Source organism: Rhinolophus sinicus, chromosome X (genome assembly GCF_036562045.2).
Source record: "Rhinolophus sinicus isolate RSC01 chromosome X, ASM3656204v1, whole genome shotgun sequence".
Lineage (NCBI taxonomy): Eukaryota > Metazoa > Chordata > Mammalia > Chiroptera > Rhinolophidae > Rhinolophus > Rhinolophus sinicus.
Window position 1 is genome coordinate 74,055,468 of NC_133768.1, and position 12,035 is coordinate 74,067,502.

The window sequence follows — 12,035 nt, forward strand, 5'->3', positions numbered from 1 at the left end:
GTTCTTGGGTGTTCTTGTGTGTTTCTTCAGTTTGTGAAATCACAAACTCTTCGGGCCTCCCTGACATGCTTTTCTGCACTTGTCTCCTGTTCTGGAAAGTCTTAGAGCCAGCAACTGTGCTTCTTCTTCGAATAGGGGGAGAGCAGTGGTCTCCAGGGCGGGGTGAGAATAAGTCCAAGAAGTAACAAAAATCTAAAGGCTGTCACCTTTAGTTTCAAGAGTATATAGCCCTTCGTAAAGAAAGCTTAAAGAATAATATTTAATAGCAATAGGATTATAGCATCTTAGAATTGGAGGGGACCTTAGAGGTCATCTAGTCTAATCTTCCCTTCTACCGGACACCCAGTAGATGATCGTCCTGTCTCTGCTTGAACATTTTCAGTGATGGATAACTTACTTCTAAGAAAAGAGCCCATTGAATTGTTGTATAGCTATAAATTATTGTCAGTGCTTCCTTATAAAAGGCGTAACTCTCCTAGTAAATAATGACAATAACAATTTACACGTTATTATGTTTTGCCATTTACAAATGCTCCCACATACATTGTCTCATTTAGTCCTCATGAGTTCTTACTTACCCTTATGAAATACATCATTTTAATTCTATTTTATAGATGAAGAAACTGAAGTTCAATGAATTGCCCAAGGTCACAGAGCTACAAACTGATGGAGTCAAGATTTGAACCCAAACCTGTCAGACTTCAAGCTTGAGCTCCTTGTGTTAAACCACAGCTACCAATTAGTCTTAGCCCTGCCCTTTTATGCCTAACATACCCAGCCCATCTTTCACATGGCAGTTCTTTAGATAGTTTCAGATAGCTCTCATGTCCTTTCTACATTTTCTGTTTTCGAGGCTAAATATCCACAGTTCTTTGAGTTGCTCTCATGTGACGTGGTTTCAGACCTGTTACCATTCTGCTATCCTTTTTATGAAAGTGCTTTATAAAATGTGCTATCCAAAAAGTGAATATAGTACTCCAAAAGTAGTCAGACCACTGCAGCGGATAGCTGGGTTATTTCTCTTGTACATTAGCTGAGCGCGTGGTCAGCTAAAATCCCTAGGAATTTCAAATCCTATTCCTGTTCAATTCATTGTTTAAACGGAAACAACACCTTGAATTCATCCCTATTACATTTTATCTGGTTAGTTTTGATTCCTCATTCCAGCCTGCCTAAATCCTTTGGTATCCAGTTTCTGCCTTCCAGTACGTTTACTTCCCTTCCCAGGCTGCTTTCCATGTCCTCCTCTGATCATTGATAGAAAAGAGGAATAGGACAGGGGCAAGGTCAGACCACGAAACAAAATTTTCGTTTTGGGTGGCAATATTCATGACGATTCAAGGTCCCAGTCCTACCTGCTCTGAGAGCTACTTTACCTTGAGGTTTTCCTACATTTTCTCTTTTTTTAAACTACTTTACTTAGGTATACTTGACATAAAAAGTTGTCCATCGACAAATGAATGGATAAAGAAAATGTGGTATATACACGCAATGGAATATTATTTAGCCTTAAAAAAGAAGGAAATTCTGCCACTTGTGAAAACATGGATGAACCTGGAAGGCATTATGCTAAGTGAAATAAGCCAGGCACAAAGGGACAAATAATATGATACAACTTATATGGGGAATCTTAAAATAGTCAAACCCCATATCTGGTTAAGAATAACCAGAAATTTCATCCTTGTTGGTTAAATTTTGAAAAGTAGTTCCCTTTTTTTTTTCCCAACTTTTGTCAACTTTCTTCCTTCATTTTTAACTTTATCCCCACCTCATCTAAGATATGAAATAGTCATAAGCCAATAATGTTTCATATGCTGCTGTTAGCTGAATGAGAATTCCAACAGGTGTTTGGATGTTTGTCTTCCCCACTACTGTGTATCTTTCTTCTGTTTCAATTTTGTGTTTTGCCTTAGGAAAGCCCTGGCTATAACCTCTGTTTAACCACATTCACCCCATTAATATTTTGGCCCATTTGCTTTATCATTTGCTAGCATTCTCTATTTCTCTCTTTTTTTCTTAACCATTTGAGAGTAAATTGCATATAACATGGCCTTTCACCCCTAAATTCTTTAGTGTATGTTTTCCTAAGATAAGGAAATTCTCTTACGTATCCACAATACAATTATCAACTTTAAGAGATTTAACATTGATGTCATATTTTTATTTAACCCACCATTCATATTCCAATCATATCTGACACGATAATATTCTTTATAATATGTAAAGGGCCCAATATTGTCCTTTATAGTCTAGCATCAGCATTTCATTTAATTGTCATACCTCTCGCCTCCTTTAATCTGAAATATTTCATTAGCCTTTCTTTGTCTTTAATGATGTTGACATTTGAAGAGTGCCATTTTGTTTCTTTATTATACTATTCCTTATTTTGGATTTGTCTGATGTTTCCTCACGATTATATTCAGATTATGCATTCATGGCTGGAATACTACAGAAGAAATGTCATGTCCTCTTTAGGACATAACATCTGGAGGCACATGATGTCCACTGGTTCTTCATTGGTGATGCTAATTTCGATCACTTGGTCAAAGGTGTTCCCTTATTTCTTCACTGTGTAGTTACTGTTTTTCCTTTTGCAACCAATAAGCAATCTGTACGGTGATGCTTTAAGACCATGAAAATATCCTGCTTCCTCATCACACCCATCCCACCCACCCCCCTCCTGTTTTAACATCAATAAATAATTCTTGCCTGATCTGATCTTTACACTGATGATTGCAAAATGATTTTCCAACTGATCATTCCCTCCCACATTTGCAAGCTGGCACTCTGCTTTCTACTGTGAGCAAAAGCCCCACCCTCCATTTGTTTATTTATCTGCTAATCAGTATGGACTCCTGAATTCTCTTTTTTCAGTGGTTTATAATTCTTTACTGTCTTTAATTTGATGCTAAAGTTTCCTGGATTTAGCTAATGGAAGCCTTTGAAGCGACTTCTGGGTCCTATATTCTCCCATCATTTTCTTGAGTACTTTCTTACTTTCCAGCATAACAAGAGGTTCTAGGCTCATTTTGAGCCTGCCCCAGCTTTTAAATCAGCTGTTTTCCCAAGAAACCCTAGTTCCTTTTAGGGGGACAATGGTATTAGAGACCAAGACCTGGAGACTAGAAATAGACACATAACACCCATGTATATATACATATACATACAGATAATACTGTAAATACACACATGCTTAACATATGTGTACATATTTATGCACGTACACATACATATATAGTATATTTTAGAAATCATAAGTTTATACCAATAACTCCAATTCCAGTCCATCCCTACAGGTTCTTTCTTTCCTTCTGCCATTCCATATTTGTGTGTTCCCACTTGCATGGTGAGAACACTGGCTCCCAACAATTCTCATATACTCATTTGCTCACTCCCATGATATATCTACAATAGTTTCAGAATTGTTTAGCCCATACCACTGCAAAAACAAACAGTAGTTCAAGACTTGTTTGCAGTTTTCCTCCTATCCCCATCCTTTTGGTGTGGTTGTTTTTCATTGCAAATGCAATTGGGTTCATTTGTTTCGGTTTGCCTTTAGTTTTAGTCCCCACTCTTTCCAATGATATTGGTTTCACTTTAATTTTTGAATTTGTAAAACAACATGTTTCCAAAATGCAAAACTGTGCAAAAAAGTTGTAATCAGAGAAGTGTCATTTTTCTCCCATATACTTTTAATTCTGTTTCCCCACCCCCATCCCTTGTAGGTAACCAAGTTCATTATTTCCTGTTTTTCTTTTCTTTCCTGTTGTTACTATTGTTTTGTAACTCCAAACAGATGTATGTATGTTTTCTTATTTGCCTTTCTTTCTTGCAAGCAAACTTAGCATACTATATATGCTCTTCGGTAATTTGCTTTTTCAATTAACACTATAGCCTGGAAATCACTTCATATCAGTCCATAGAGATCATCCTCATTCTTTTTTCCAGCTGCATAATACTTCATTGTGAAGTTTGTTTTGTTTTTTGTTTTGCATTGTTGGAAGTATGTCTGGAAGATCATGTATTTCCCTCTTTGTATTAAAATTTCATGTGCTGTTTAGAGTTCATACTGTGCATTCAAATATAGACAGCCAAACGCTCAAACACTGTCCCTGGCTCTTATCCTTTACTGTCTTTTCATAAGAATCACTGAACATGTCCACCAATTATTACTCTTTCTAGAGCATATCTGTTTGCCCTCCATTATGCTTCTTTATCAAGCTTTAATTTAGACCTTTTCTCCTTCTCTCCAAATTAATTATAAAACCCTCTTGATCAGATCTCTTTCAAAAGTCTCATTATTATTTTGAATTTTCAACCTCACTTAAACCCTTTACCATGGCTGCATAGAAGTGACTAAATTCACCACTCATTTTCCTGGCCCTTTCCTTTTCATTCTCTGTTAGAATTGTGTTTATAAAGCAGTAAACTGGCTGAAAAGCAGATAACGAAAGAAAAATCTAGATAATCCACAGAGTAGAATGTCAATCTCTCTTTTACTAAAAGTTAGCCAAATACGTGTTTTAATTATGTACATTTTTTGCCTCTGTTTTTTCTTCTCAATTTTTCCCCTCTGTTTATGGTCTAAAGAGTTTCAAAAGCATAAAACTGGATTTCTGATCCCTTTCCCTACTTGGGAGGGAAGAAAGTTCCAGACAACAATGTGTTCCTGGACCACCCAACCCCAAATGAGTATTGGAATCAGAGCCAGGAAGGGGTAAAACTGGATAGTGTCAAGTGAGGAGATGATGTTTCATTTTGGTCATCATGTCACCTCCTTAGTCTCCCTATGATAACTTGGAACCCAACTAGTCTTGGAAGTAAGGGTGAGGATGGGTGGGAAAGTTGTGTCATAAGTCCTGAGAGCTTTGCTACCTTATGGAGACAAAAGAACATTGTTATGCGCCCCATGCATTGTGATTTAGTGGAGAGAACACTAGACTAGGAAGAAAGGGACGAGGGTTGTACTCTCAGCACCATCACCAGTTGTCTGTGGCCTTGGGCAAGTCACTTCTCTCCATCTTCGTTTCCCATTTGTAAAATGAGGGAAATATGGTGTCTAGGTGTCCTCTTGGCTCTGAGAGTCCCTGTTCCTGTGCTCTGCAAGGACTGCTTCATCCATACAAGGCCAAACTCAGCTCTCAGAGGGTTGGACCTTTGGAGTAAAGATCTAGACACTTTATGAAAGAGATGATTCTATACTTTTTGTAAAGTAGCTTTTCCTGTATTATTTGGCAGAACACCGAAATAACCTAACTTTTACTAGTGGTTATAGTCAATTACAAGATGCAAAGGACTGGCATAAGCCTAGCTCCATGGGAGAAACGTGGCAGACATCTTACTATGTCTTCCAGGACTCACAAGAAAACAAAATGAAATTTACTTTTCGGGAGCCTATGGCTTTTCATTGTGCTTCTCATCGTATTTCTATTACCTGCCAATTAATGTCCTTGTCTTTCCCCATGTTACAGGCCTGTATAATTCAGTGGATAGTTGGATGATTGTGCCCAATATTAAGCAGAACCATTATACAGTGCATGGACTCCAGAGTGGGACACGCTACATCTTCGTTGTTAAAGCCATAAACCAAGCAGGCAGCCGGAACAGTGAACCTACCCGACTAAAAACAAACAGTACGTTATGGTGATTCTGAAAGGCAACATCAGTTTTCCCCTCCACGGTAGGGAGTACACTTAGCCTGAGCAGGCACCCACAGCCATGCAAGAGAGCAGAGGCTCTGGGTAGAAGAGCGTTACTGTTTTAGTTGGTGCTCTGGGCAAGGGTTTTGTTCGTGCCCCTGGGAGATGTGGACACAGATATACATATAATAGCTGATGGCTTGGGAGGATGTTAGTGAAGAATTTTTCTCCACACCCCACCCTCAGGCTTGGGGGACAGTTGAGTAAAAGAGTACTGCAGACATGTGCTGCTTTATAGTGGGGAAACCTTCTGAGAAATGTGTCCTTAGGTGACTTCAGCCTTGTGTGAACATCGTAGAATGTACTTACACAAACCCAGATGGTATAGCCTACTGCACACCTAGGCTGTATGGTATATACCACCATCATATTTGTGGTCAGTCATTGACTGAAACGTCATATGTGGAGCATGACTGTGTTTGTGATAATCGGGTAAAATCCTACTTCAGAGTAGCCATACCTGTTAGGAATGCTTTTGACTGCAAATGACAGGAAATTCAACTAACTTGGCTTAACAAATACTACCGTGTTTCCCCGAAAATAAGACCTAGCCAGACAATCAGCTCTAATGCGTCTTTTGGAGCAAAAATTAATATAAGACCTGGTCCTATTTTACTATAATATAAGACCGGGTCTTATATAATTTAATATAGTATAGTATAGTATAGTATAATATAATATAATATAATATAATATAATATAATATAATATATAATACCACTATAATATAATATAATATAATATAATATAATATAATATAATATAATACTGGGTCTTATATTAATTTTTGCTCCAAAAGACGCATTAGAGCTGATTGTCCAGCTAGGTCTTATTTTTGGGGAAACACGGTATTTGTTACTAGCTTAAAGAAAGTATTTTTTTCTCTCTCACGTAGCAAGAAGTTTGAAGGTAGGCAGTTCAGGGCTGGTGCAGGTGCTCTGTGATTCTGTAAAACACCCAGGCTCCTTCTCCCTTTATGTATTGGCTTTTTTGCCACATGGTTACAATATGGCCACTGCAACCTCTTGATATCATATTTTCTTTCAAGGTAGGAAGAAGTGTGGAAGGGTTGGTTTACATGTCGGCTATCCCTTTTATTGGGAAAACAGGCACTTTCCCAGAAGGTTCTCCCATCCTGCCTCACTTCTGCTTCCAACTACTTCCATCTTCTTAGCCACCCCTAGCAGCAAGAGAGGTTAGGTCTAGAGTATTTAGCTTTTCTGGCCTCAGTAGTGAAAGTGGGTAAGAGAGAAAAAGTAGGGAATGAGTGTTGTGTTTTCCAACAGTGTCTGCCACAGACTAATTTTGTATAATCAAGCTCTTGCCGTAACCCAGCAATTGGCTCCTACGGTAGTAATTGGTTTTGTCATATGACTATAAGGAGTTCTCTGTTGTGGATGTTCCTACACAACAGATACTTTCTCTGATCAGTGATGATGCAATACTCACTCTAATGAAGTTACCTGATGATATGGCATTTACATCTCAGTTGTAAGAGGGCAAAAAAATTGTTCTGTTGCTGACTTATTTTAAGTTTTGTTCTACCACCAAGCAGCAATTATCTCATCAGTTCCCTCACTTTGTCTTACCTCAAACACTCCTTCCCTTAAAATCCACTCAAATCCCAAACCACCCACTGAAATAAAGCAAAGTACAAAACATATTTGAGAACATGAGACCCTAAGAATCCCCTTTTAGTTTAATGTGAAGAGAGGCAGCATATTCTTGTTTTATTAAAAATGCTGGCTTTTGGCCTCTGCTTCCTTAATATAACCCAAATAGTAGCCAACTTTCACTGACCCAAGAATGATCATCATATCAAGGATCCTCTGGTAGTGACGGGCCTGGAGGGCAAAGAATTCTCAAATACGTCCTCATGCATTTTATTTTCCCGACTTTTTTCAGGCCAGCCCTTTAAACTGGATCCCAAAATGACTCACAAGAAGTTGAAGATCTCCAATGACGGATTGCAGATGGAAAAGGATGAAAGCTCTCTGAAGAAGAGCCATACCCCAGAGAGGTTTAGTGGCACAGGGTGCTATGGGGCAGCAGGAAATATATTCATTGACAGTGGCTGCCACTACTGGGAGGTGGTGATGAGTTCCTCAACATGGTGGGTAGATCCCACTTTTCTTTTCTCTTTTCTCCTCTGTTGTTAGATTCCTGGGAGATCCAGTTCTATAACACAGACATAATACCAGTCAGTCAAGGTCAAAAGGCATGTGATGAAAACCACTCCTAGAAAAATGTGCCAGTTTTTTAAAATAAAAATCATGGAAAATATACTGAGCTAGGAGTTGGAAATGACTATACCACTCTAATTGCAAACATTTTGAAGTTCTAGTGGTATCAACATTATAGATCTAAATATACACTACTTAAGGGAGGAACGTATTCTATTTCTTATATGTACTGTATAGTGTCAAGTACAACTCAAATTACTACATTTTTATTTCTCTTTCCTTTCCACTGTCTCACAGGTATGCAATTGGCATTGCCTACAAATCAGCTCCCAAGAATGAATGGATTGGCAAGAATGCCTCCTCGTGGGTCTTCTCTCGATGCAATAGTAACTTCGTAGTGAGACATAACAACAAGGAAATGCTGGTGGATGTACCCCCGCAGTTGAAGCGTCTGGGTGTCCTTCTGGATTATGACAACAACATGTTGTCTTTCTATGACCCAGCTAACTCTCTCCATCTTCATACTTTTGATGTGACCTTTATTCTTCCAGTTTGTCCAACGTTCACAATCTGGAACAAATCCCTAATGATCCTGTCTGGCTTGCCTGCCCCAGATTTTATTGATTACCCTGAGCGGCAGGAATGCAACTGCAGGCCTCAAGAATCCCCTTATGTTTCAGGGATGAAAGCTTGCCATTAAGTTTCAAGAGAGTATAATTCACTGGTTGTCTAGTTCAGCAGTTCTTCCCCTCCTAAACCTCAGTTAGTGTCCAATATACAAAATACAAAATAAAGTTCATTTGAAGCATCCAAAACAACTAGATATTATAGATTTAATTTTTGTGCATTAAACCTTGTATTTGAATTAATGTTTTGAGTTTCTCAGAACGAATTATCTGAGTAGTCTGCATTCAAGCCACTGGAGAAGAAATTCAGAGAATGCCTCTCTTATCATTGGATAATTAAAAATTTCCAATGATTTGGAGTATAAATGATATTGGGAGGAATTAGGGTAATTCTAGGTAAATAATGTAGAAAGAGGCTCTGAACAAGGAGCTAGCCAGCCAGAAAGGGGGTGTCAGCTTTTCTAGGACTGACCAATTTAGCCCAGTAGAATTTTGACATGTCAAATGATTGCATATTATATGGAGCTTTTAATAAAAACCTACAATCACAGATTTATTATAAAGAAAATGTGTATATGTATATATAATTTATATAAAATGAATAAATAATATGTCATTTATTCATTTTATAATTACATATACATAATAAACTGTTTAATTTGATCATTTGAATAAGAAATATACTGGAAGGGAAAATAAATCATACCATTCATTTTTGTCCCCTAAAGTCGACATCAAAATCAGTCAACATTTCTCTCCTTTCTCCCTTCATCCCTTTTTTCCTCCCTGTTGTCACACACACATGCATATGCAATAATGATACAAATGGTGGGAAGAGTTCTAGTTTGGGTTAAGAGATTGAGGGACAAGATTGCACAAGAGATAACTATTGCTGGATAGAAAATTGATCGACAGAAGTGTTTCGTGTAGCACAATTTCACTGATGTTACCTTAATGGAGGAGGTTCTGAATCGTTAAAAATTCTGTCACAGAATATTTTTAAAAAGTACAGTTCTGTTTTTGTTTGTTTGTTTGTTTTTCTCTCAAGTACATAGTTACTAAAATTAGGCTAAAAAAAGAGTTGCATAATGGAAGTTCTTTAGGAACCTGCTTTATTAATCGGTAAGAGTGGAATGATGCAACAACTATTTGCATATAAATGTGCTAGTATTTTCTTAAGAATGCCTGAGAACAGTCTGTTTTCTTAAATAGGTTAAATAATCATTTCTCGTGCCATCTCGTTTACACTCCTCATCTGCTTAGCCAGCCCTTTATGGCAAATGCAGATGTTAACTTCATCCCAGTCCGCATCACCATGGTTGAAAGGAACCAAGATTTATAGTCTGTGCTTTTGTCAATTCCACTTCAGGCTTCTGGGATGTCAGAACCAGAGCTGTCTCCTTTCTAGGATCTGAGTCTGCTTGAAGGAGTCTACCTTTGGGGAGTTGTGAAAATATCATTGTTGTACAAAGCGATAGCTGGAACCAGCCCCCAGATTGCAGCCTTGAAACAATGCCAACATTTCTCCCCTCTTCCTTTCCACCACCTGGTGGACGTTCATTCATTAATTCATTCAACAAACTAGATGTCAGGTACCACAACTGCTGCTCACATACTGATAAAACAGTCCCTGCTGTCGAATGGCTTACTATTTTGTAGGAGAGACAAAGTATCTACATAAATCCCCTAAATAACACTTTTGCATTGTTTGTTTACCCAGCACGGAAAGCAACACTGAGGCAGATGCAGATGGCAGCCTCAAATTTACATATTTAATGGCAGAGCCAGCTTTTTGGTTTGAAAGAAAACCATATGTACTTAATTGCTAATCCGGAAATGAGCAACCTGAGTAATATTCTGCAGGGCTGGGAAGTAGCTTGCTCTGATGGAAAGCTCATAGCCTTTGGACTAAAATAATCCTACTTCCTCTGCCATTTACTAGCAGTATGACGTAGGGCAAGTACTTCATTTCTCTGAGCCTCTGTTTCCTCTTTTGTAAAATGCCTACCTCACAAGGCTGTTGCAAAGATTAAAAAAGATAGCACATGTAAACTTCTTTGCACAGTGCCTGGCATTTAGCAAAGTGTGCAACAAATATTAAACTCCTCCCCCAAGCCCCAGCCCCAGCCCTAATAGAATGTAGCAGTGCTTTAAAATGTTTACCTTTCATTTCTAAGTTACCCCGGTCTCTCCTGTATGGCCTATCCCCAAATTCTTGAAAAATTCTTGAAACGATTTTTCCACCTTCATAAAACCTTTCACTGACACCCCCCGCCCCCACCATAAAATTCAGTAGAAGGTCCTAATTACTTAGGGTTTGGCTTTTCGGGTTCCTGTGTGCTTTCCCAGCTTTGTCTTTTGTCACTTCCCCCCACCCCCCATCCCTACACTGGTTACTCTAGCCAAGCTTAACTATATTATACAAGTTGTTCTCGGGGCCTGGAATAGAGGCACTATTAACAATTTTGATGCCCACAGTAAGAAAACAGTAGGAATTGTTCTTAAGAGAATCGTGCAAAAATGCTAAAAGTACAAAACACTCGAACTCCACCAGTCTAATTTTCTTTACTTTGTCCTTAGGTCTCCCATGCTATTCATGATTTGTGCCCTTTAGATTTTAGTATCCTGAGACAAAGTTTCAATTTCCCCACTTTGCTTTTGACTCTGGCCTGGACTACCTTTCCTCACCCTCACCCCTCAATCAGATTAACTCCTGATCCCCTAGACTGGGTTATATTCTCCTCTTCCAAGCTCCCAAGATACCCTGAGCATCCTCCCCCCATCCCCTCAATGATAATCACATCGGATAGCAGTATTTTTCAGTGTGGTCCTTAGACCATGTGTTAGAATCACTTTTGGTGTTCGTTAAAATAATTGATTCCTAGACCCCACTCCTGATCTACTTATTTACAATATCTGGACACGTAGGCGGAATTTTACATTTTTAACAAATTTTGTATTTTTAACAAGCTCCCCAGGTAATTCTTATGCACACAAAAGTTTAATAATCATCTTCCCTACTAGACTGTGACTGCCTTGAGGGCAGGAACTGTGTCTTTTGTTTCTCTTGTTGTAGTTTTAACACCTGACATGATGAGTGCAACAGAATAGTTGCCTGGCTACTGTTTATTGAACAAATGTATGAATGAACAAATGAATAATCAAAGTTTCCCTGTTGAACTCTGATATCCACACTGGTGCTTGTTGTTTCCTGGGCCGAAAAGCTTGGTTACTTCTCCATTTGGGCTATACTGATATTATTTTGCAGATGTCCCAGTACTCTTATACATAAATGAGTATTGTCCTCCTCAAAAGCTCTTTGGATGTTGACTTGGGGAATTGTCTGGAGCATGTGACACCATTCTTTTCAATTAACTTTGTTATTTGAAGGTGGGTTTAACTTTTGGTTATAACCAAAAATCACTGAGCTAAGCCTGAGACAACTGGGTATAGGGTAAGCAATGAAGTTTCCGAGCCAAATAATGAAAAGTGCTTTCCAAGAAACAATATGGTGGCAAAGTACTCGG

The 12,035-nt window shown here is 38.5% G+C and overlaps 1 protein-coding gene across 7 annotated transcripts in view; it reads left to right on the forward strand.

The window, feature by feature from the left end:
• The window catches only part of MID2 (midline 2), an 87,798-nt gene extending 79,101 nt beyond the window's left edge, over positions 1-8,697 (forward strand). For all 7 annotated transcript variants that reach the window (XM_019715213.2, XM_074323418.1, XM_019715212.2 and 4 more), the window contains 3 exons: positions 5,472-5,633; positions 7,605-7,812; positions 8,180-8,697. In XM_019715213.2, the coding sequence (XP_019570772.2) occupies positions 5,472-5,633; positions 7,605-7,812; positions 8,180-8,582 (773 nt within the window). In that variant the 3' untranslated portion in view covers positions 8,583-8,697. The remainder of the gene's footprint in view (positions 1-5,471; positions 5,634-7,604; positions 7,813-8,179) is intronic.
• Positions 8,698-12,035: the final 3,338 nt, after the last annotated feature.